We start from the raw sequence: 22,434 nt of genomic DNA on the forward strand, positions 1-22,434 counted from the left end.
GATCCACGCGCTCCACTGCCGCGAGATACCGGCGCTCATGGCCATTCCCGCGGCGGCGGCGCTCGTGATCGAGATGCTCGACACGCTCGACACGGACCCCAAGCGCGGGATTCTCGCCGCGCGCAGGCTGAACGTTCTCCCGGGGGTGCAGGAGCTGTGGCTAGAGCATGGGGTTCGGAAGCTGTACGGGCTCGATGCGAAGGGTACGTCATTCGTGTTTCCCCTGCTGACTGCAGCGCGCATAGTGGCCGAAGGACACGACCACAAGGAGGCCATGCGCGAGCTCGGCGCGCGCCGGGGCAAGCTCCTCGGTGCCCGCCCGGTCCCAGGTCTGTCTGCCTTCCTCGACGTCGAGACGCAGATCAACCAGGCACACGCTCTCATCGACGCAGTGGATCAGCTCGCGTGGCAGGGCGTGCTGGACGAGCGCGCCCTGTTCCCCGAGAAGGCGGCCGTGCGGACGCACGCCGACGTGAAGCGCGAGGTCGCAGAGTGCACGCGGTCGAGGCGCGCGCGCTGGGAGGAGGAGGTGGGCGCACGCAAGATGAGCCCATTGGAGAGGCGGGACGCTCTGAGAGAGTACTATCGAGAGGGGGCGGCTGCTGAGGCGCGGGGCGAGGGGCCGCTTGTTGTGTGGCGGAGGGAGCGGCGGGCGGCGATGCTGGGCGCGGCCTGATTGTCAAGAGGGTTCTCGACTGTCTCATGGCCTATCTGCTTGTGCATGTTAGTTAACAGAGTGTCGCTGCTCGTATCGTCCGTCAGGGCATGCACCTATCGACATCCGATACGGTGGAGGCCAGACTCATCTTGGCAATAAAGTTGCCGTAATCAGCCATCCCGGTCGTTGTCATCGTTTCCTCCACCACCAGCCATCTCACCGCGCCTGCCAGCATGACTTTGCTATTCTCCACTCACCGAAAATGAACTGGCTCGCCCGCGCGTACGCCTACGTGGCCAACACGGACGCGCGCGAGGATTGGGCGGCCGAGGCGTTCACCCTCGAGAAGCACATGATCATCGTGAGCCCCCACCGTCCACTGCCCGCTCACGCCAGACGCTCGCGGCGTGTGAGGCCGAGAACCCCGCGACCATGGCCAACCCCCGCGCGCGCGCCATCGTCGCCCGCACGCTCGCGCTCGACGACTACCCTCCCCCCGTGGACGCGGCCGAGCGCACGCGGGTGGTCGGCTGGCTGCGCGAGTTCTTCGACCTGCAACACGTGCCCGGGAACTACAGCCGCACGCTCGGCACCACCCTGCGCGCGTGGTACGGCCTGTCTCCGGACGGTAGGTGCCCGCACCTTCGTGGCTGACTCCAGCGCGGATAGTGCCCCCGGGCGGGGACGAGGAGGAGGCGCTCGCCCGCCTCGCGGCCCGCGCGATGCAGCTCTTCGCGGCGTCCTCGCCGGCGCCAGCGGGCCCGCTCGACGCCCTGCGCGGCCGCTTCGACGTGGACCACGAGGTCGCGATGGCGAGCGCGCGGATTGACGCCGCGGCCGAGCTCGACGCCACCGGTGTCCTCGATCACACAGCGCTCTTCCCCCCGAAAGGCGTAGTCTCCCCCGCGACCCACGAACAGGTCAAGGCCGAGGTGGTCGCCAATCTGCGCTTGCGGAGGGTGCAGTGGGAGGGCGAGATGGCGCAGGTGCGCGGGCGCGAGCTGGGCGACGATGAGCGCAGGGCCGCGCTGCGCGAGTTTCTCGTCAAGGCTGCGGCCGACCGCGCGAAGGGGGACGACTCGCTCAAGTTATGGAGGGCGGAAAGGGCGGCGCTGGCGTAGAGGCATGCAGGCGTGTCGACGGGGTCGAGGATGATGGCCTGCGGGAGTGCGGGGGGGCAATGCGGTGCCGTGCGCTCAACTGCTGGTGACACGCTCACACAACAAAACTCACAAGAACAGCGATCTCGATCATTTCCCGTCTAGGACAATGTCGGCCCCACTGATCTGTGGCAGCCTCGGAGGTTGTGCTCAACAACAAGTCACCCAAGCTGGGTGATGGGTACGTTCCCCACATCATCCCAGTCACACCTACCGAAGAATAAGCGCCGCCAAATCGACCTGGTGATGCGTTGTAGCCGAGTGGCTCTACTTTATTGTGTGCGCCAACTTGGATGACGGAGAAGCCAGCGACATGTCGATCACTCGCGCTCGGTCACCCACTCGAGCTCGCCTCTCGCACCCCCAGCGGTGGATATAAACCGCTGCCACGCGCGTTTCTGTCTGCAACTTCTTCACTCAACAAACACAGCTGGCTCCCCAACAGCCCACTCACCAAACACCCTTCACTCCCACCCACTCACCAAACACACCTCACTCCCATCCACTCGCGCCGACAATGTCCAACCCCGTTCAACCTGCCGTTCTTTCCAACGCCGCTCAGTCTGCCGTTCCTCTCAACGCCGCTCAGCCGGCCGTTCCTCCACCTGACTACGATGCTGCCGGCCGCGTAAACGCACTGACTTTCCATGCCGACTTTAACCAGGCCGACAACCCCGTCATCCTCCAGGCCATGGACGACACATGCTACCGGTTCGACTCAGTGCTCCTTCGCGCCAGCTCGTCCTGGTTCCGCGACATTATCACCCTGCCACTCCAGGGCGCGGCTCGGGAGCAGCTCATTCCCTTCCCGACTACATCCTCGGCAACCATGTGGTTCACCTTGTCGCTCCTACGCGACCACTTCAACCCCGCGAGCCGGACTACGCTCCGGTGGCCTGCTCCCGACTCCGTGGAGAGCATCATCGACTTCATTCGGGCCTACAGCATCCTCCCGGCTGCGGAGGCATTCTTCAACCGGAGCAGCCGCGCAGAAGTGCACTACCAGTGCTTCCAGCGCCTCGTCTTTGGAGCTGTCGCCGGGCTCCCTGCCGAGCGTCTCCAGGAGGCATGTGACAAGACCATTTTCCTGGACCTCGACCGCCAAGCACCCCGTGCCAACGCGCATCTGGAGCGCTACCCAGCCGTTGTGGCCGCTCTCTTTGGCACGCACCTCCAGTGGCAAACCCGCAAGAAGGAGTGGGAGACGGCGATCTATGGCAGCCTCGCAAACGACTCTTTCCTCGGCCCGTACCGCGAGGGCGTCCTCAACGACTTCACGTTTAGGATTGTGCGCCACATCGACCAGGTGATGCAATCCTCACCCGCCGAAGTCATCAACATCGTCAATGAGATCGTCCCCCACCACTTTCAGCAGGTCCGTGACTTGCTCGTTGGCGAGATCCTCCGCCTCCGCGACCGGGTTACCAGGTGGGTCCAAAGCTTGTGATCCGAGACTAACGGAACTCTCAGGACGTACGGAATCATGCCGCGCGTGAACAAGGACCCCGAGCACTACAGGTTGACCTCCCTGTAGTCGCCTCTCTCCCGACGCCGGTTCCGACCTCTCTTCCGTAGCCCAGAACGACTTCAAACAGACCAAGACTTGTATCCGCATCTCCGCATCAATAGACCGTGACCCTTGACCGTATCCATAGACCCAGTGATTCATGTACCCCTTTCTGGCACGCGGGCGACCGTCTGGGCTGTTGGGGTGGCTGGACAACAGACGGCGCGCCCCAGCGTGGCTGATGACAGTGCCAGTTCAAGTGGGACAGGCCGTCTGCTGACTTCGTGTTTGCTCGACATCTCTCCTACTCTCACACACCCGGCTCACTTCCGGACACCATGTCGTCACACGTCTCCAGACCCACGGATCAAGTCGCTGACGGTGAGCTCAATGGAGCAGTGAGCCGAGCTGACATACAGCGCTCGCCGTTCTCACCCTCACCGACAGCGGCACCAACCCCGGGGTCGGCACAACCGGCCTAACATTCCACCCCGACTTCACCGAGCCCTCCAACGCCGCCATCTTCCAGAGCAGTGACAACGTGTGCTTTCGCTTCGACCTCGACCGCCTCACCGCCGAGTCGACCTTCTTCGCGGACTTCCGCGACGTCGGCGACCACCTCGTGCCCGACAGCGCCGTGGATACCGTCATCCCGCTGTTCTCCGCCTCGGCCGAGGGGCTCGCGTTCACGTTCCGCCTGCTGCGGCACCACCTCCACATGCCGGCGCTCGACTGCATCGCGTGGCCTGCGCCTGGGGTGCTCGACGAGTTTGCAGACATCGTCGAGGCATATGACCTGGGCGTTGCGCTCGAGATGTTGACCCAGATCGAGGTTTGGTGATGCCGTCCGCTGCGGGGCGAGGGCGGGGGAAAGCTCTAGCGCTATCGCATGCATGCCCATCCTATGCCCCAGTGTCCGTTTCCGAGGTGGGATGAGCGTAACGTCACAACAGCCTGCAGCAGAGCGCCCGCAGAAGAGCGCCCGTGGAAGACCGCCCCCAAAAGAGTGGGCGCACTCAACCCATCCAGAAGCAGAGCTCCCAACCGCCCAACCACGAACTTCACATGCTTCACACCTCGCCATCTTCCATTGTCTCTCACCAGGCGAAATCGACAACCGTGCCAACCGACGAGATCAACATGACGCCAGCCCCACCAGGTAAGCAGACAACCTGCAGCAGTCTTCATGCCAGCCCGCTGACCACGCAGCTCATCCCGCCATCACCACACCCCTCGGCGAGCCGACCGCACCCGAGATGCACTTCCACCCCGAGTTCGATGGCCCGACGTCTGCAGCCATCTTTCAGAGCAACGAGGACGTCTGCTTTCGTTTCGACCTCGATCGTCTGGCATCGATCTCGACGTTTTTCGCCGACCTGCGCGACGTCGGCAACCTCGTGCCCAAGGACACTAGCCGCGATGTCGTCATACCCCTCCCGTCAGCCTCGACGGAGAGCCTCAGGCTGGCATTCCAGCTTGTCCGCATGTGCCTCGCAATCGGCCCTCGGTCCACGATCACCTGCCCCAGCAATGATGTTCTTGACGAGTTCCTCGACATTGTCCAAGCTTATGACCTTGGCATTGCTGCGGCCGAATTTGTCAAGGGCGTCACGTCACCAGAAGATTCCCGCGTAGCAGAGGCTCGTCTAGTTGTTGCTGCTGTCACTGGGCTGAAGCACCACTTCCGGATCGCCTCCCGATACTTCATATTTACGACACAGCTCAGTTACTGGGCGGAACAACACCTCGCGCACTATACCGAGGCTTTGGCGGTCCTTGAGGACGGGCGCCGCTACTGGTTTCATCTCCGTTCAGCTTTTGATGGCAGTGTCAAATGCGCAATCTTGCGAATGAACTTCAATGACGGCGAGACCGCCCGGCACAATCTTTGCAAAGTCCTTGATGATCTTCCTCAGCACTTGCGGGACGACCCCCACGGTTTCTACACGCTCCCGCCAGGCCCTGGAAGGAGTGCTATGCGGCAGCAAATGCATCTCCTTCGTCAAGGTCTTGTCAAGTGAGTAAGAGTAGCCTCAAGAACCTAACGTGCCACAGGAAGTTCGGTTTCTGAGACGCGCATCTCCACAAGTCCTCTTTTCAGCCAACGAACACGGGCGCAATACACATCGTATACAATTACGGGATAGCAGAGCTGAGAACGAATGCTACATATGTACTTAGGTCGGACGACAAAGCGACGACTGCACCATACCATTGTAGACCTATTGTGTTCACGTTCCCAGCGCGGGCCTGCCTGACGCCTTGTTGTCGACGCCTAGCATTACTTCCACCCACGCCATCAGTGTGCAAACTTGTCAGCCAGACTTGAACCTGTCTGACACACATGCTTGGCCTAGATAAGGTATGATCAACAGCTGCGATAGTGCTTCAACTACTTGCTATCTGGGAGAGCCCCTTCCCACCCATCGAGGTTACAGCCGTGGCGCAACGCGTTGTGGCGCCACACCGCGCGTTTGCCACACTCACTGTGGCGATGCGCGCGGGTCCGCTCGCCCCCACACACCTCCACATTCCAATGTGTGTCTCCATCAATGTCTTGTGTGCATAGGTGCGAGCGTGTGTGTTTGAAGATTGCGCGGCTGTCACGATCCGCGAGCTGGACGGCTTTCTCGCCACTCGCCCCAGCTCGCCGTCGTATTTAGTCTCGTCCAGTGCCCACTGTTCACCCACTAACCAACTCACAACCAACCCCTCTTCACCTCACCCACTCTTCACCACTCCCACTCCTACCCGCGACCCTCTCACCACCATGACCTCCGGCCACCACCGCCGCCCCCGCAACTTCAGTAAGCCCCATGTCGCTACTCATGCTCACCCCAGCCACCCCCCACGCCCTCAACGCCCACCCCATCCCCACGACCGATCCGGACATCGTCGTGCTACGGGGCATGCTCTTCCACGCCAAGTTCACCGAGCCGCGCTGGGCCCCCATTCTCCTGTCGTCGGATGGCATAGCCTTCCACTTCGACCTCTCGCTCCTGGCCGAGGTGTCGAGCTTCTTCCACCGTCTGCAGCACCTCCCCTCCCGCGGCACCGACTTCGCCCGGGAACCCGAGTCACTCGCACTCCACGTGGCCAAGTCCAACGCACTGGCGCTCGTCCTCCAGCTCGTGAAGGACGATCACCTCTACCATGCTGGACTCGGCGTGCCACCCATTCCCCTGGTGCACGACAGCCCAGAGGTCCGGATCAACTTGTACGACATCTTCTATGCGTACGAGTTTTCGGAGCGAATGCAGTGGTACCTCCCCCACCCGGCATGGGCTGGGTCGATCGCAGAGCCTTCGAGAGCGGAGCGGGAACACGAGGCGATTGTGGAACGCCAGACGCAGGCGGCAGTGCGTGGGGAGTCGGTGTTCTGGGACACGTAGAGTGGGTGGACTCTCTCTCCCTTTTGGTCTTGAGTGCTGACGACTGTGCAGGGTCCATGTCATCGGAGACATTGATGTGTGTACACACACCGGCGCGCGTTGTGTACAGCACTCCCTTTGTCCCCAACCTATCACCTTTGTATAATTACCATTGTAGCTTGCCATCGGCATAGACATTGTCCCATTACCCTGTCTGCATGTATGTAATTCTTCGAAGAAAACGGGTGAACTCATCTTGTGTTGTGCTGAAGGACGACGTCACCTGCCGCACATGAGCCCACTGTTCCCCCTGGCCCGGAGTTGTGTGGTGAGCGCGGTCTCAAGGAGGGTTGTGCCGCTGGCCCATCAACCAAACATCCAATCTGTCTGCGTCCCGCATCTCTCCTCTCGCATCGCTCCTGTGCGACTGTAAGCGAGTGGGGCAACCCCTGTCCGATTGCACCAACGCCAAACAGCGCCCTCACACCCCTTCTCCAACCCCAGGAGCGATGACACCCCAACATCTTCGTGACTCTCCCCGAAACCTTCATCCGCTTCCTCACTCGCACGGCTCCTCCAGGTGTGCGGAAGGACCCCACGCTCACCCGAAACCATCTCCGTGACCGAGTGCATCTTGCGTGGTTCCATAGCAACATCCGTGAGTCTCCCTTGGGGAGGGCGAAAGGCGCGAGCCGTCCCCCTCGCCGGCCCAGTCTATCCCAACCAGAGGGGTACCGTTCCATGCGTGCATAGTTCCAACCCAGACACTCCAGGTGCAGCCACAGCGTCGTCGCGTCTCTTGCGTTGCCGTGAAAGCCAGGCGCGTCCAGTTGCCCGCCACGTCCAGTCGCCAGCGCGAAAGCCGACGTCGGAGAGTCGTCCAGTCGGCTTAACTCCGCCAACACCGCGCTCGTATCCCGTCAACCCCCCCGCACAGAAGAGCGCATGGGATGCATGGCCTGTCGGCGGGTGGTGGTGTCGTCGAGTTGGGGGCTTGTTTCTCGTGCGTGTCGTCGAGGTGTCGTAGGCGGTGATGTGGCGGTTGGAAGAAGCCCAAGAGTGGGCCGAGGAGTGGGGCCTGCTGGGCACTAGTGCGATATGCACTTGGTTGCCGATGACGCTCCAACCCGACTCGACCCGGCCACACCCTCGACCGCGTTGTGCCGGCGGCACAACTGCTACCCCGCAATCACGGTGCGGTTCGCCCCGAACAGGGCAGCTGACTACAACGTTGCTATCTACATCTCTGCACGAGCCTCGGTCGGGCCTGCCCGTGGCTCGAGGTGACGTCGGTGACTGCCCCCAGGTCGAACAGGCACCATCGCCTTTGGCGGAGGAGTACCGCTGGCTGCCAGAGATACATCTGCCCTCGATGTGATGACCCGCATCGTCTGGGAGCTCGAGGTCGGCCTCACACGACAAACCTTTCTCTGGGTGCTTCGGCGTCGTCGCCGAGCTTTCCGCGTCGGGAAGTCGCGGAGATGCCCGCCAACACCGCGGCCGGCGGCGCTGTCACCAATACCCCGCAGCCAAATGCACGGCGATAGGGAGGACATCGCGTCTGGGTATCGCCAATGCATCCGAGTACGTGTATGCCCGTGTGCATGTGGGCTGTGGGATTGCTTTCGAAGTCTCAAACTGGACCGGAAGCGTCACCCACAAACCCCACATGCCACCCCCGCGCCACGCTAATCGCCCCTCAATAACCGGGATTGTTGTTGGCGGAACTGCTCCGCTCACCGTAACGAGCCTCATCCTTGCCCGCTGACATCTCACAGTTGCTCTCGACACCATGCTCGCTACACCCGCACTCGGGCATCCAAGGCACGGCGAGTCGGATGGAGCTGCAGCAGCTGAAGTATAACTACGCCGACGACCGCTTGTCTTCGGCATAAAACATGTCCCCTCCACCACCAGACAACGACAACGCCTCCGCCGCGACCACCTACGCCAGCATGGAGAAGCTCAAGGACGTGACGCGTCCCAGCTCGACGGCCGACAACTGTGATGACGACGACCTCGTCGTACACGCCCTCGACCGCGCGCTCTCCCACTCTGCAGCGCCAGCACATCCCGACCCCGGGCCGAACCCGGACGGCGGGTTCGACGCGTGGATGGTCGTCTTCAGCGCTGCGCTCGTCACGACGTGTCTCTTCGGCTTTGGTGCGTACATCTGCGTGGCAGCGCTGACCCCAGTGACGTCGTTCGGCCAGCTGCAGCTCTACTACCTCACGCACCAGCTCTCGGGCTACTCCAAGTCGTCTGTCGCGTACGTGCTCGCCCCAGTCCGCGCTGACCCACAGATGGATCTCCACGATCCAAGGCTCGCTCGTCTTCACGCCGTCCATCATCTCGGGCCGCGTGTTCGACGCCCACGGCGCACGCAAGCTCGTCATGGCCGGCAGCGTGCTCTCCATCGGCGCGTTGGTCGGCGTCGCCTTCTCGCACAAGTTCTACCAGTTCCTCCTCGCCCACGCGCTCTTCGGCATCGCGTCGAGCATCCTCTGGGCGCCGGCCACCGCCGTCTCGGGGCACTGGTTCACGAAGCACCGCAGCACGGCGATCGGCATCGTCGTGTGCGGCACCGGCCTCGGCAGCGTCATCTACCCCATCCTCCTCGTGCACCTGTTCGGCAAGTTCTGTGAGTGGTCGCCGATCCCTTCTCCTGCTCACACCTCAGCCTTCCGCAACTCGATCCTCATCATCGCGGGACTCAATACCGGCCTCCTCGCCCCCGCGTGGGTCTTCCTCAAGGCGCGCCACCCACCGCGCGCGCCGGCACCGTGGCGCAAGCTCAAGGAGCCGTGGAAGGAGGTCAAGTACGCCTTCCTCGCCCTCGGCTCGTCCATGTTCATGATGAAGTGAGTCATCCCCGCCTTCTCCGCTGACGACCAGCTGGATGTCGCCCATGTTCAACGCGCCGGTCCTCGCCGAGGCCAACCACATCCCGCACAACATCGCAGAGTACGCCGTTGCGATCCTGTCGTCCGGCTCGCTCGTGGGCCGCCCGCTCGCCGGCCTCATGGCCGACAAGCTCGGCGTGTGGAACGTCTTCGGTTCCATCTCGTTCCTCACGTCCATCTGCCTCTTCGCGTTCTGGGTCGCGCCGATGAACACGCCGGCGACAATCGTCGGGTGGTTCAGCTACGGCTGGTTCTCGGGCGCGTGGGTCACGCTCGTGGCGGCCGTCGTGGCGAGCATCAGTCCGCCCCACGAGATCGGCATGCGCGTCGGCATGGTGTGGTCGGCGTGCGGGCCTACTCTGCTGATTGGACCCGTCATCTGTGGTGGTAAGTCGCCGAGTCGACGGAATCGAGCCGCTGCTGACACCCACAGTACTCGTGCAAGCAGGAAACAACACGTTCAAGTACGCCGGCATCTTCTGCGGGTGCACCTTCCTCATCGGGTCCATCATGGAGGTCGCACCAAGGCTGTACGAGTTTGTCAGCGGGCGTGTCGGCGGGACGCGGAGCAAAGAGACGGAGAGCAGCGTTGCGTGAGGGCATGGAGCGGGGCGGAGCACACCAGCACTGTTGTAACTGTAATTTACCACTCAACTCATAGGCAAAAGCACATGCATATGTACGGTTTGATGCATCGACACGGCAGCGCACCTTCCAAGGTTCGGAGGCTACGGGGGAATGGGGGAATGTGGTGCATCGATTGGGAGACACGGGAGCTTCGAGGTCGCCTCGATGCGCGTGCGATTGGTTCCTACGGCCCCCCTCAGACTCCAATACCACAAGAAGCCACCCCCTCCACGTCCAGGATCTTCCCTTAGCAGGTGCTCGCATGGAAAGAGCTCTGCCAGCGCGGTGGCTGTAGACGATGATTGCCACTACTACGTCACGACCATGTTCCTGCGGGGTGTAATTGCCCTCCTTGATGAGTTTTATAGGCAGCTCGAGAGGTTCGGCTCCAGTGTTGGTTGTGATCGGTTGCGCGTCGTGTTCGTTGGTGGTGGAATCTTGAACAGGCCGTCAAAGAGAGGAGGGGGGAGGGCTAGCTGGGCACCGTTGAATCCGGAACACACGTCGTCGGACGACAGCAGCCCAACACCGACCGAGTCCAGCGTACGGTGGAAGACGTAGGCCATGGTAAACTCCTTGGCGGTGGGCCCTTCTCTCGCATGGGAGCTGCTGGACCACTCCAGGTCTCTCTGGTGGCTTCGTAGCAGGGGAGAGAGCGGATGGTTGGTGGTGAAGTGGGTGGAAGGGAAACAGGACGTGGGAGGTACGCGGGTTTCTGTATCCAGCAGGCTCCCCACCACCCGAAGCATGCGCCAGCACCGTCCACCTCTGTGGAGGGGTGAGGGACATCGATGCATGTGTGGACGCCGGGGCGAGGGACGTGGGGCGACGGAACCGGTGTGGAGGGTACCTCTGCCGTCTCGGTTACGCCACGGCCACCGCACGCTGCGGCGCACAATTTGGCCGCTGGCTCAACACACCGCTCAGCAGCAGGCACTCCTAGTTCAATCCTCAATCCAAACAACAAGAATGCACGGCACTGACTGTCAGCAGTGAGCTACGGACGGCTCAGACGCCGCCGTCAAGGTGGCACTCGAACCGCAACGGGACACTTGTGGCGGGACGGACAGCGTCCTGGAGCCAAGCTCTACACATACATGAGAATGACTCCTAACGGTGTCTACAGGTGACCTGTTAAGCCCTAGACTTGGGAGGGGCACTGGTCGCTTTGTGCCTACTGCTGCCTCTTCCTCTTGTGCCCAGTCCTCTTGACCAATTCAAGATGAAGTGTCTTTATGTCGAGGAGGGCTTTGAAAAGGTCCGCGAGTCCGAGGGGGTCGTACTTGGTAAGGGTGGCCTCGCACCACTCGGAAATGTCATGGTAGTCAAAACCCAAGGTGGCCTGGCGTTCCTGGGGCGTGTACGGCGAGTTTGTCGCGCGCGCGAAGGCGTAACGGTCGAAAAACTTGGCGCCGAAGGGTTCGTTCTGGGAATTGGTAACTGCAGGGGGGTGGTACCGGGTGGCAAGGATGTGGGATGTGCGCGCAAGAAGCTCGTCCGCGACAAACGGCATGTCGTAGGCGTTGACAAACTCGATCAGGTCGGAGAGCACCTCCCTCGTTGGCCACCGCACATTCGTCTTTCCCCGATGGTCCATTCCCTCCTTGATGAGGGTGAGACACAGCGCGAGCGACTCGGAAGTGCAGACGGTGATGGGGACGGGGTTGTGCGTGATATTTGGCGGTGGCGGTATCTGGAATAAACCGTCAAAGACGGGGAACAGAAAGGCGAGTCGATATCGGTTGAACGCGAAGCAGATGTTGTCCGACGACTGGAGCACAATTTCGTTTGGGTCGAGAGAACGGCCAAAGTTGAGGTGGAAAACGGGCGGTACGGGGATGTCCTGCTGAGGTGATAAACTCTTGATCGTACGCAGTGCTGTACAGTACAGCTACTCACGACCTTGGCGGTGCCATCGACTGGGGCGGCCACGGTATGTAGTAGGAAAGACTGGATGGATGGTTGATGCTGAAATGGGTGGAAGGAAAACAGAATGCGGGGGGGATGGGCGTTTTGTATCCAGCAGGATCCCCCTCACACCGAAGCATGCACCAGCAGTGTCTACCAACGTGGAGGGGCGAGGGATATTGAGGCGATGGATCGTGTGGACGCCGGGGCGAGATGGCGCGACGGAACAGCGTGCATGGTGCGCACATGCCAAATCGGCTGTGCCACAGGCACCACCCGCTACACGCGGCATCGGACCGCTACGAGGCAGTGAATGTGGCGCCTCATCAACAAACACAGGCGATTCTGGGTGAGTCGATTCCTTGAGCTGAGTCGTGCACATGAATTTGTTGCCTATTGGTGTCTACAAGTCACCTCCCGCACCCCATCAACGGGGCTAAAATCGAACTTGGGCGGAACGTGGGCGGGCACATGGCCCCTCCGCGCATGTTGTTGGTCACCTCCTCCTCTTCGTAGGAGGCGGCGCCCTCGGGTAGTCGACAGGAACCGCGCGCCGGTCGAGATGACTCTTGTAAAGCTCCGCGAGCCCGATGGGATCGTACTTCATGAGGGTCGCCTCGCACCACTTGGTCATGTCGGAGTGCTTGAACCGAAGTGTGGCCGTGAGCTCCTTGGCAATGTACGGCGAGGTAGTGGCACACGCGAATGCGAAGCGATCGAATGATGTGGCGCCCGCGCCCTTCGCGGCCTCGTCGACAGACTGGACTTGGTTGGGCTCCACGAAGGTGCGCACAAGGAGCTCGTCCGCGACAAACGGCATGTCGTAGGCATCGACAAACTCAATCAGAGCGGAAAGCACTCTCGTCTTGGGCCACTTGATCTCCTTCTTGTTCCGGTGGTTCATTCCCTCCTTGATGAGAGTGAGGCACAGGGCCAGTGAGTCGGCACGAAGGGCAATCGGGACGGGGTTGTGGGTGATGTTTGGCGGCGGAGGGATCTTGAACAAATCGGCGAAGACAGGAGAAAGGAAGGCAAGTAGGTGACCGTTGAACGAGAAGCAGATGTCGTCCGACGACTGGAGCACGACGCCATCGAGGGTATCAAAGTCGGGGTGGAAAATCGGCACCAGAGTGATCTCCTGTTGAGTGATGAGCACCTGCTGTTACATGGGGGGCGGCTGCACGGCTACTCACTCCCTGGGCGGCGTCGGTCTCAGCAGTATCGACGGCGTTGTCGACTGATGTTGCCATGGTAGCAAGAAAGCCGGGGCGGATGGTTGATGATGGAATGGGTAGAAGGAAGACCGCGACGACTGCGGTGGAGGTTTTAAGTCGCGCAGCCTGGGTGACGCAATGACGCCCACTACTGTACGTTGCCAGCGGGCACTGCGCGCCCCGCTCGATGCTTACCTCGCGAACTGCCAATGCCATGATGCACCATATCCCCACTCGCGCTGGCTGGGAGAGTCGACGGAGCGACGGAGCGCATCGGCGGTTTGGCTTCCCCATCCCGGCCTGCTGTCGTCGCCCCTGGTGCGAAGAGCCGCGACCGACCTTGCCCCACCCCAATACAGTGTGCATCGCAATCTCCATTCCTTCACCAACTAAAGAAGTCGCTCAAGTGCTCGTCAGAGCGCCCGCTCCTCTCCTTCGGGTCGTCTCAGTCGCTCGTTCCACTCGATCCAGAGCTCAATCCCACAGAGACCAGGGAGGGTCCGTCAGGAGCTATGTGGTGCCCCGCGCCCAGGTGTCAACCTCATGTCTGTGCATCTGCTCGGGCGGCACAAGTTGAGCAATACGGCTGCGAGTGAAGGACTCGAGCTCATCATCCATAGTGCAGAAACCGGCCATCGCAACGTTGTAAATGTCGCCAGCGTCGATGTCAACAAGGTCGACGGCGTCGAGGTGGACAACCTCCACCGGGGTTCAGGCCCGATCACTCAGGGAAAACGGCCAGTCGGAGGGCGGAAACGGGCATCGACGCCGCCATCTCTCCCGCCGTCTTGGCGCCATCGTTCGGCGACATCAAGGCGAGGAACTGTGCATGTGCATGCCCAGCTCGGCGACGGCGTCGGACGCGGGCAGGGGTGGGGATGCGGAGACGGTCGAGACGGACAGCGTGAGGAGGAAGGCGTCGACGCGGTGCGCTGGACGCGAACGCGAACGCGCGAACGCGCGAACGCGCCGACGCGTCTGTCCTAAATGGTCCCTCCATTTTACTCGCCAGGTCCAGTCACCCGGCTGCCCACCCACCCCGCACTGATCGCGTCGGCGGCGTTGTTGTTGACATCCCTCCCGCTCAACATCCCTTGTCTCTCTTTCCTCTCTCCGTCTTTCCTCTTTGTCATCGGCCTTTCATTCTCTGCTGTCCACTGTCGCCGTTAACGACCCATCCACCACGCTAGAGCAACGACCAAGAGTAGGTGACCCGCCTTCGACGCACACTCACGCCGCAGCCCATCACTACCTCGATGACCGAACCACACAGACAGGAGCAGTCGCCCTTCGCATCGCTCCCGGCCGAGGTACTCACCATCATCACCCGCTGGGTCTTGACCGACGACCTCTTAGCCGCGCGCCGGACGTGCAAGATTGTCGAGACCAAGCTCGCCTCGTCCTTCTCGTACGAGTTCTTCCGCAAGAAGCAGTTCTTCATCTCGACGCCGTCCCTCGAGGCGCTCGTCGCCACTCCAAGCACCCCCGATTCTCCAGCTCCCTGACGCACGTCGTCATTGCCACCGACCGCTTTGAGCGCCTCTTCCAGCTGGGCTCGATCGGCCCGGCTCACTACGACGACGCCAAGCGGTACGTGGCAGCCGCCGAGGACCAGGAGTACCTCTTCAAGTCGGGCAAGTACCGCGAGTACCTCGTAGAGGCATTTTCCAACCTAATCAACCTTGATATCGTCGACCTGCGTGACTTCAACTCTCCAACACGCTACCGCGATGGCGCTCTCTCCTTCTGGACCAGCTATGGGAGCCCGACTTTTCAGCGCCTCAAGGAGAAGATCTTTCCACCACACCGCCTCCATTCTACTGCGACTCCAGGTGACACCTCGCTACCCATGACCCCTGGCGGTTTCAACTCTACCCAGAGCATCTTCGCCGGCGCCCTGGTCCAAAACTTGCTGCTTGCTCTTGGCGAAGCTGGTGCGAGGCCATCGTCGCTCGAGGTCACCCTCAAGGACACCCATTGGCAAATCGAAGACTCGACGTTCTACATTCCCACAAGCATTCGTCCCACCGTACTTCCTATCCTAGAGAACCTCCGCCAGCTCCACCTCATGGTCTCTCTGAACGACGCAAGCTATGCGCCGACCGAGTTGCAGTCTCCGCACCTCAAGGAGTTCATCACTCTCTGCCCCAACATCGACACACTGCGCCTCAACTTCAGTTTCAACTACAGTTTCAGCCACAGCGCCCAGAAACGCGTCCAGTTCTTCACATGGCTGGCCGACACTGCTGCGGTACCCGCCTCCACGCCTGCCACCACCAACTCCAACGTTGGGACGAATGGCGTCAACACTACGACCGACGACCCTATTCTGGCCCTCACGCTCCCCTCCCCGGCCTCACCTCCCCTTGCCAACCTCCATACCCTCAACCTCGGCCACACAACCATCGATGCCACCACATTCGTCGCCATTCTCAAGCGGTTCCCGGAACTGCACACTCTTGGTCTCCACCGCATGTGCCTCGAGGACGCCACCGACACAACTGCCACCATCAAGGACGGCTTCAAGCAGGGCACAAACCTGTGGCTCAACTTGTTCGAGACCCTCGCCACCGAGCCTACCAGCGTCAGACGCCTGACGGTCAGTCAGTGTGCGCAGACGTCACCTGGAGTCGGCCGCTGTTGGGTTTCTCACGCACGACTGTCGAACCCCGACGAGAAACTGGCCCGCAAGGTTTACGACAAGAACAAGGACCGTCGCATGAAGAGTGTCTGGGATGCGGCCGCGAAGTGCGTCAGAGTAACCTGGCCAACGTATGTTGATGCTTCGTCGCATGGGTCAGACGATGGTGAGTTGATGATTGTGTCAGGGAATGCCCAGCCAATGCTGACACAATCAGACAGCGACGAGGATGAGGACGATGACGAGGAGGACGAAGACGATGGCGAGGATGGCGACGACGGAACTGGCGGTGACAGCGGTGGCAATGGCGACGACAACGACGGCGCGGGTGGCGATGCGTCCGACAGCAACGAATAGTGCTTGTCTTCTGTCCATGTACCAATAGGTCTTTCCTGTCGCCCTGGAAGTACTTGGCGACACAAACACTGGTCATACCTCGCTGATATGCTTGGAGTGCAGACCACTTTCTGCCGCAGCCTCGGAATACACGGCGCAATTGGCCCGTAGCCGAGATACTAGGCCTTGCCAGTGCTGTCCAGGCCGTGTCAGACATGACATACCTTCGTATCCACGATCATGAAGCTTACGGGCGGAAATATTCAGTCAAGCGCACAATCTTCCCAGCGTTGAAGTAGTCACGGTCCTTAGTGCCGAGGCACACAGTGTCTTCGTCGAGCACCTGGGTTCGTCGTAGCAACTCGTCGAGTTCACGATACAGTACGGTACGTGTGGACGGGTGCTCACACACGTTGTAGGTTCGACGTGAAAATCCACAAACAACGCAGCACATCGCTGATTTTACGTGGTCAACCAAGAACTCTCGGTATCGGTGGCTCCAGTCCAAGTGCACTTGGAGCAGCTCGAGGTGCCAGCCCGGGTTTCCAAGCCTGTCGAGCATCCCCTTGGCCCAAGGTGTGAAGACCTTTTCGTTGTTCAGATCGCAGAAAACAGCGGCCTTCATACCGAGTTCGGTGTCCGGTGACTGTGTGCACGCCTCGAGAACGAGCCACTCGAAGGGGTTATCCGTCGTTGCATCGCGGCAGCGCAGAACAAGCAGCTCGCGCACGATGGGAAGGTCGTAGGCGTTGATAACGTCCACGAGGGCCTCGATTGTCGCCTCGTCTGGCCACTTGACCGCCATCTTAGCGCGTGGAGAGAGCTGGCCCGCGATGAGGTGCAGGGCAACGGCGAGCGCCGGCGCAGTAGCGGACGGGAGCGGTATGGCTTCATGCGCACCGGTAGTGGCTGTGGGGAGGGTGGCTAGGTCGGCGAAGAACGGCGAGAAGGCCGCCAGGAGCGCGAGCTGGAAGCGGAAGTATACCCCGTCAGCCGACTGGAACAGCGTCGCCGAGGCCGGGAGGGAAAAGTCGGCGTGGAAGTCGAGCCCGTCAACGGTAGTGGTTGGCACTGGTGTCAGCGTCGCGCACGAGGCGAGATACACACCAAGATGGTTGGCTTCCGTGGTGGACATGGTTGCTGAGCTGAAGGAAGAACGAAGGTCTGTGGGAGAGAGGATGGATTGAAGGGGCGTGGGTGTGGAGAAGTACTCGCGAGCATTCCGTACCGTCAGGCTTAGCTGATACGCGGCTTCAAGGAAGGTTACATCTGGCCGTCCTGCTTCGCCTTGTGGTGCCCCTGGTGCCCAAGTCAGCCTGTGGTGAACCACACATTGTCGAGGGCAGGGAGTGTGGCCACTGCATTGGCCTTTCAGAGGACGTCACTCGCCCATGCACCAACGTGGCACCACACAGAAGCCACATCCGTGTACCCAATGGCCCATTCCCAGAAGCCTCAACACATCTCCTCGCGTTAATCAGGGCGTTGCCATACATATGGAACTCTGCTACTGATGAAGAGGAGGCAAACAAGCATGAGCTGCATTGACCGCCGATGCCCGGCCCGCTCAATCCACCTAGCACTCAAGCCAGGAAATCAGGTCCGCATAAATCTCATTCAGCGCGCCGGCGATGAGGGGCGTGTACATGGCGTCTGTTATGCGCCTTCCAAGGGCGGTCACGACGCGCTCGCCCTGGTTCTCTACTCAGTCTTCGAGTGTCATTCTCCGAAGGAGGAGACGTGCGAGCTCCATGTTGTTCAGCTGGACGGTGACCGGCTCGTCCTTGTTCGGCTTGTGCTTCGCCTTCTGGACGTCGCTGAGAAGGTTACCGATAGCGTTGCTGGCCTTGAACACCCTGCGCTCCCACTCAGCCTCGGTCTTGTACAGCGCCGCGAGGGCGCGGGGGAAGCTCTTCTCGAGGCACTTCAGTGCCCACCCGTGCTTGGCGAGCTTCTCGTCCAGATTGCCAGGGAGGCATGCGCGCGTGGGGGCGGTAAGGTCGGTGATGCCACTAGCAGCAGCGATGACGAGCCACTCCAGCGGGTGGTCCTGAAGCTCCTCCTTGTCGATGGTGTCGAGGAGCTGGACGCCGACGTCCTTGAGGTCGAGCCTGCCCATGATGGCCACGAACTGGCGGAGCCCCAGCGCCGAGGGGAAGGGGTTGACGCCCAGCGGCGATGAAGGGTTCTCATCGTCGCGCATGGTGGCAAGCGCCAGCGCGAGGCCGTGGCACCCCGCGTCTAGGGTGATGGGGTCGTCGTCGGAGCCGCTGTTGGGCAGCGTTCCGGTGTCGACGAGGTGCCAGAAGCTCGGGGACCATTCGGCGAAGACGTCGATGCTGAACCGGAAGTGGACGCCGTCGCGGGAGGCGAAGAGGGGGAGCGACGAGGGGTAAGAGAAATCAGAGTGGTAGATGATGTTGTTGATCGTCGTGGTGGGGCAGGAGGGGACATTCGTGGGGGTGGTCATCCTGAGGCCTGTGAGCTGAGGCAGATGTTGGAGCTTACTTGGCGATGTTGGGAGGAATGGGTGGAGACAGAGAAGTGAGAGGACGAGAGTTGTTTCTGCAGCCCCAGAGGGGGGGTGAAGTGAGTGAAGTAGTTGAGTGATGGGCGACAGCAACGTCTGTTGCGGAAGCGAGGGGGTGACTGCAGCTGCCACAATGATGGAAATGGCACCCACTCCCATCAGTGTTTGTTCATCTGTTTTGATGGTGGGGAGAGCCGCCAAGGCGTAACAATGCAGTAAGGGCTTCGCTCTGGGAGGCAGAGTCTGATCCGCATCGCCACACGCGCTCGAGTGCGGCCGCTCCGTGGAGACACAGAACACCGGGCTTGGCAAATGATGCAGCCCGGACTGATGCCACGCGCGAGAGCACGTCTGCATCAATGGGTGTCTACAAGAACAGGAACTTTTGGAGCGAGGGTATTCTGATCAGGTGGAAGGCAAGACGTGGAGGCTTGTCACAGTTCCCTCCACGCTCTCAGCACCGGCTGCTGGGGGAAAGCAGTGGGCGACGCCACTTAACTAAACCTGCTGATTAGAATCGTACACACCGTCAACTGCGGAAGCCGCTCACGGGCACATGAGGCCAGCGAGACGAATGAGCCTGGTCTCAAGGCTGAAGGAGAGATTGACACTGAGGTTGAGCGTCCTCACCCAGGTCTTGACGACGTCCATGTCCCAAGGCTTTTCCTCGCTAACGAGCCAGCGGCGAACTTTGCTCTGGATCCCCTTCTCGGTCGCCTCGTTAGAGTACTCCTCAGGGTGGCTGAGGTAGTGGTCGCAGTCCAGACAAAGGCTATTCGTGCACTCGTCGAGGCGGTGGTCGAGCTCAAAGTCCGTCTCGAGGTCGAGCTCAAACTCGAGCAGGTGGCGCTTCCAGTCGTCGTGCCTGTCGCGGAACTCCTGCAGCGCGCCCAGGTGCCCGTACAGCGCCCACAGCTCCCATGACCCAGCCGCGTCGAGGATGGCGCCGGCCTGGTCAGGCTGGTCGAGCGTGTACTTGAACATGGCGCTCATCGCCAGGCTGGCGTTGTGGTCGCACCCCGTCGCCTTGGCCACGAGGTACCACTCGAGCGGGGGCCGCGTGATCCAGAGCTCGTTCTTGGCGCGCGAGAGGAGGCGCACGCCGACCTCCTTGAGGTCGTAGGCGGCGATGATGTGGACGATGGACTCGACAGCCTTGTTGGACAGCCAGAAGATGTCGGCCCTAGCTTCGGGCGGAGCGGGGCCAGTGAGGAGCTGGAAGGCGAGGCGCAGGCCGTCGGAGTGGATGCGCTGGCTGAGCGGGATCGTGAGACCCTCCTCTCCTGGGACGGACTGGTTGTACAGGTCCTGGAAGAAGGTCGAGAACTGGGCCAGGGTGGCGAGACTGAAGCGGAAGATGACGCCGTCACCGGTTTCGAAGTACTGGTGGCAGACGCCGCGGGGGAAGTTGTTCTCGGGGTCGACTTGGACGACGGGGGACATGGCGAGGGGCTGTTGGGAGAGGTATGGGGCCTGGGGGTGTCAGAGAGGCCGTGGCGAGGGCACGAACCGGAAGATGAGATGGAGAAGGCTGGGTGGGGGTGCGGCCAGCTGATCCTCTATCTTAAGTACCAGCAAGAGGCTGCAGAGACGGAGGACAAGGGCGGCCGCACCCAAGCCAGTCGATGTCGGCGCAGGTTGTTCTGGCGATCTGGGATACGTGGTGACAACGACTGCGTGCTGGATCTTTCGGAGGTCAATGGTGTATAATTGGAATGTATGCCCTCCATTACTTGCGCTTGTCGCGGCCCGTTGTTGTCGGTGTCTGGATGGGGTGAAAGCCGCATGCGGGAACAAAGGAGTGCCACAAGCGGTGTTGGGACAATGTGGCGGCATTGCCACTTTGTCTTTGCCACCCGACAGGATGCCAACAATACGCCTATGACACGCGATACACAATACGGCGTTTGTTTCTAGGTAATTGGAACTGGAGTGAACGGGGTGTGCTCGCGCGGCGTGGGCACTTGCTGATTTTCGTTGCGTATCCAAGAGTTGCAGCCCACAACTCGTCTCGAATTTTGCCACAATAACCCAACAACCTGCAGACAAACAAACAATGCAACAACAGCAGTCTAAAAATCTGTGTCTACTATCTAACTCTACTCTTGTTGGCGACCCACGACTCCCTCACCCTCCGAGACATCTCCACAAACAACGACCTCGGGAAGAACCTCCCAAAGAGTCCTCTCAATGCCCTCGGACAGGTTCCACTGCGGGCTATGCAACAGGTTAGCGCTCCGCTCTCCTTCTTGTTCACAACTTACGGTTTGACCACCTGCGTCAGGTCGAGAAGCAAGTCGACGACAAACGGCCGGATGACCGCGTCGAGCCTCGCGGCCGCTGCCCACGCGTTGACCTGCTCCTCGTCCCATGGCATGGTGTCGATGGCGATGAAATCCCACACCGCACCCATCAGTCCCCGCTCGAGCACCTTGCGCTGGTCTCCCGTCTCCCAGCGCGACCCGTGCTTGTGGTGCGGGTATCCCGCCACCTCGGGGTCTTCGTCGGGCTTGTACTCGCACTTGACGCAGTCTGTCTGCCTGATGAGGTACGAGACGTGGTACTCGAACCAGCGCAGCATGGCCATCCAGGTACTGTGTGCCTCGCGGAGCTTCTCCAGTGCGGGGCGGTAGTCTACCTCGAGGCGGGCGCGGATGGACGGGTCGCATTCGTCGAGGAGGCGCTCGCACGTGTCGGGAAAGTCGAGGCCGTACCGCAGCGTCGCGGCGATTGCGTCCTCCAGGGGCTCTCCGCAGGCGGCAGCGAGAGCAAGATAAGCGATGGGGCTCTGCCGGGCGTCGTTGAGGTCGGTACGCTTGAGGAGGTCGCGCCCGACGACGCGGAGAGAGTACCGGTGCATGAGGTACACGAGGTCGGCCACGGACCGGTCGTTGGGCCAGGTGACATCTCCATTCAGCACGGGCGTATGCCGGGCCGCCATGAGCCGCAGGGCCAGGCGCAGCGTAACAGCCGGTACCTTGATGGCGATAGCTCCGTGGAAGTGCTCGAAGTTGCGGTTGATCCGCCAGTCGCGCAGGAACTTGGTAAAGTACGCCGAGTGGTGCGACAGGCGGCGGACGCAGTACCGGAACATCACGCCGTCCTGGGACTTGAAGACGGCGGGGTTGCGTCCCCCGCCAAAGTCGTTCCCGGGGAGAATCACCTCTGTGGGAGTGGGGAGTGGAATGGCGGGTAGGTCCTCCTGAGGGCTGGCCGGCTGGGTCGTGGGCAGCGTGGGCTGGGGAGCGGTGTTTGGGGCACACTGTGTTTTGAGCTCCTTGGGCTTCGACGACTGGGCGGTGCCGGGTTGCGTCATGCTGGAGGGATGTTGCCGGCTGGGGTGTTTGGGGGAGAAGGTTGGAATGAGGAAACCAGGAGAGGAAGTGCGCGCGCGTACTTGTATGCGCGGTAGGATGCTTCAGTGCGAGTGAGGACACAACAAGTGGGGACAACACGCCGCTCGCACCGGCCCATCAACGCGTGTACAACACGCGCATATGTACCATCACTCCAATTCGCGGAGCACAAAACACGCGGCGAGGGTGTGGTCTGGGCACACAATGGACAGAAGGAACACGA

At 61.2% G+C, this 22,434-nt stretch overlaps 14 protein-coding genes across 14 annotated transcripts; 8 read left to right on the plus strand and 6 right to left on the minus strand.

Annotated features, from left to right (window-relative positions):
* Window positions 1-37: 37 nt before the first annotated feature.
* On the plus strand, window positions 38-676 carry Q8F55_006072 (uncharacterized protein; the record flags this gene model as incomplete). Its single annotated transcript, XM_069354541.1, has 2 exons — window positions 38-203; window positions 246-676. The coding sequence occupies 2 exons, from the start codon at window positions 38-40 to the stop codon at window positions 674-676; spliced, it is 597 nt and encodes a 198-aa protein (XP_069209183.1).
* Window positions 677-920: 244 nt separating this feature from the next.
* Window positions 921-1,779, plus strand: Q8F55_006073 (uncharacterized protein; the record flags this gene model as incomplete). The annotated part of the gene is made up of 3 exons (XM_069354542.1): window positions 921-1,019; window positions 1,055-1,286; window positions 1,319-1,779. The coding sequence occupies 3 exons, from the start codon at window positions 921-923 to the stop codon at window positions 1,777-1,779; spliced, it is 792 nt and encodes a 263-aa protein (XP_069209184.1).
* A 556-nt stretch (window positions 1,780-2,335) lies between these two features.
* Q8F55_006074 (uncharacterized protein) lies at window positions 2,336-3,352 on the plus strand (the record flags this gene model as incomplete). Its single annotated transcript, XM_069354543.1, has 2 exons — window positions 2,336-3,246; window positions 3,289-3,352. 2 exons carry the CDS (start codon window positions 2,336-2,338, stop codon window positions 3,350-3,352), a joined length of 975 nt encoding a protein of 324 aa, XP_069209185.1.
* Window positions 3,353-3,663: 311 nt separating this feature from the next.
* Q8F55_006075 (uncharacterized protein) lies at window positions 3,664-4,166 on the plus strand (the record flags this gene model as incomplete). The annotated part of the gene is made up of 2 exons (XM_069354544.1): window positions 3,664-3,706; window positions 3,745-4,166. 2 exons carry the CDS (start codon window positions 3,664-3,666, stop codon window positions 4,164-4,166), a joined length of 465 nt encoding a protein of 154 aa, XP_069209186.1.
* Window positions 4,167-4,465: 299 nt separating this feature from the next.
* On the plus strand, window positions 4,466-5,396 carry Q8F55_006076 (uncharacterized protein; the record flags this gene model as incomplete). Its single annotated transcript, XM_069354545.1, has 3 exons — window positions 4,466-4,484; window positions 4,535-5,342; window positions 5,381-5,396. The coding sequence occupies 3 exons, from the start codon at window positions 4,466-4,468 to the stop codon at window positions 5,394-5,396; spliced, it is 843 nt and encodes a 280-aa protein (XP_069209187.1).
* A 699-nt stretch (window positions 5,397-6,095) lies between these two features.
* Q8F55_006077 (uncharacterized protein) lies at window positions 6,096-6,717 on the plus strand (the record flags this gene model as incomplete). The annotated part of the gene is made up of 2 exons (XM_069354546.1): window positions 6,096-6,132; window positions 6,167-6,717. The coding sequence occupies 2 exons, from the start codon at window positions 6,096-6,098 to the stop codon at window positions 6,715-6,717; spliced, it is 588 nt and encodes a 195-aa protein (XP_069209188.1).
* A 1,877-nt stretch (window positions 6,718-8,594) lies between these two features.
* Window positions 8,595-10,196, plus strand: Q8F55_006078 (uncharacterized protein; the record flags this gene model as incomplete). Its single annotated transcript, XM_069354547.1, has 6 exons — window positions 8,595-8,859; window positions 8,893-8,965; window positions 9,000-9,337; window positions 9,377-9,557; window positions 9,592-9,986; window positions 10,033-10,196. 6 exons carry the CDS (start codon window positions 8,595-8,597, stop codon window positions 10,194-10,196), a joined length of 1,416 nt encoding a protein of 471 aa, XP_069209189.1.
* A 392-nt stretch (window positions 10,197-10,588) lies between these two features.
* On the minus strand, window positions 10,589-10,792 carry Q8F55_006079 (uncharacterized protein; the record flags this gene model as incomplete). Its single annotated transcript, XM_069354548.1, has 1 exon — window positions 10,589-10,792. One exon carries the CDS (start codon window positions 10,790-10,792, stop codon window positions 10,589-10,591), a length of 204 nt encoding a protein of 67 aa, XP_069209190.1.
* Window positions 10,793-11,400: 608 nt separating this feature from the next.
* On the minus strand, window positions 11,401-12,371 carry Q8F55_006080 (uncharacterized protein; the record flags this gene model as incomplete). The annotated part of the gene is made up of 3 exons (XM_069354549.1): window positions 11,401-12,069; window positions 12,126-12,145; window positions 12,296-12,371. The coding sequence occupies 3 exons, from the start codon at window positions 12,369-12,371 to the stop codon at window positions 11,401-11,403; spliced, it is 765 nt and encodes a 254-aa protein (XP_069209191.1).
* Window positions 12,372-12,630: 259 nt separating this feature from the next.
* On the minus strand, window positions 12,631-13,384 carry Q8F55_006081 (uncharacterized protein; the record flags this gene model as incomplete). Its single annotated transcript, XM_069354550.1, has 2 exons — window positions 12,631-13,272; window positions 13,328-13,384. The coding sequence occupies 2 exons, from the start codon at window positions 13,382-13,384 to the stop codon at window positions 12,631-12,633; spliced, it is 699 nt and encodes a 232-aa protein (XP_069209192.1).
* A 1,220-nt stretch (window positions 13,385-14,604) lies between these two features.
* Window positions 14,605-16,346, plus strand: Q8F55_006082 (uncharacterized protein; the record flags this gene model as incomplete). Its single annotated transcript, XM_069354551.1, has 3 exons — window positions 14,605-14,798; window positions 14,846-16,155; window positions 16,207-16,346. The coding sequence occupies 3 exons, from the start codon at window positions 14,605-14,607 to the stop codon at window positions 16,344-16,346; spliced, it is 1,644 nt and encodes a 547-aa protein (XP_069209193.1).
* Window positions 16,347-16,572: 226 nt separating this feature from the next.
* Window positions 16,573-17,460, minus strand: Q8F55_006083 (uncharacterized protein; the record flags this gene model as incomplete). Its single annotated transcript, XM_069354552.1, has 2 exons — window positions 16,573-16,668; window positions 16,792-17,460. The coding sequence occupies 2 exons, from the start codon at window positions 17,458-17,460 to the stop codon at window positions 16,573-16,575; spliced, it is 765 nt and encodes a 254-aa protein (XP_069209194.1).
* Window positions 17,461-18,030: 570 nt separating this feature from the next.
* Window positions 18,031-18,795, minus strand: Q8F55_006084 (uncharacterized protein; the record flags this gene model as incomplete). The annotated part of the gene is made up of 1 exon (XM_069354553.1): window positions 18,031-18,795. One exon carries the CDS (start codon window positions 18,793-18,795, stop codon window positions 18,031-18,033), a length of 765 nt encoding a protein of 254 aa, XP_069209195.1.
* Window positions 18,796-19,401: 606 nt separating this feature from the next.
* Q8F55_006085 (uncharacterized protein) lies at window positions 19,402-22,171 on the minus strand (the record flags this gene model as incomplete). The annotated part of the gene is made up of 3 exons (XM_069354554.1): window positions 19,402-20,328; window positions 20,976-21,072; window positions 21,120-22,171. 3 exons carry the CDS (start codon window positions 22,169-22,171, stop codon window positions 19,402-19,404), a joined length of 2,076 nt encoding a protein of 691 aa, XP_069209196.1.
* Window positions 22,172-22,434: the final 263 nt, after the last annotated feature.

Source organism: Vanrija albida, assembly GCF_041260175.1.
Source record: "Vanrija albida strain AlHP1 chromosome Unknown contig_4, whole genome shotgun sequence".
NCBI lineage: Eukaryota > Fungi > Basidiomycota > Tremellomycetes > Trichosporonales > Trichosporonaceae > Vanrija > Vanrija albida.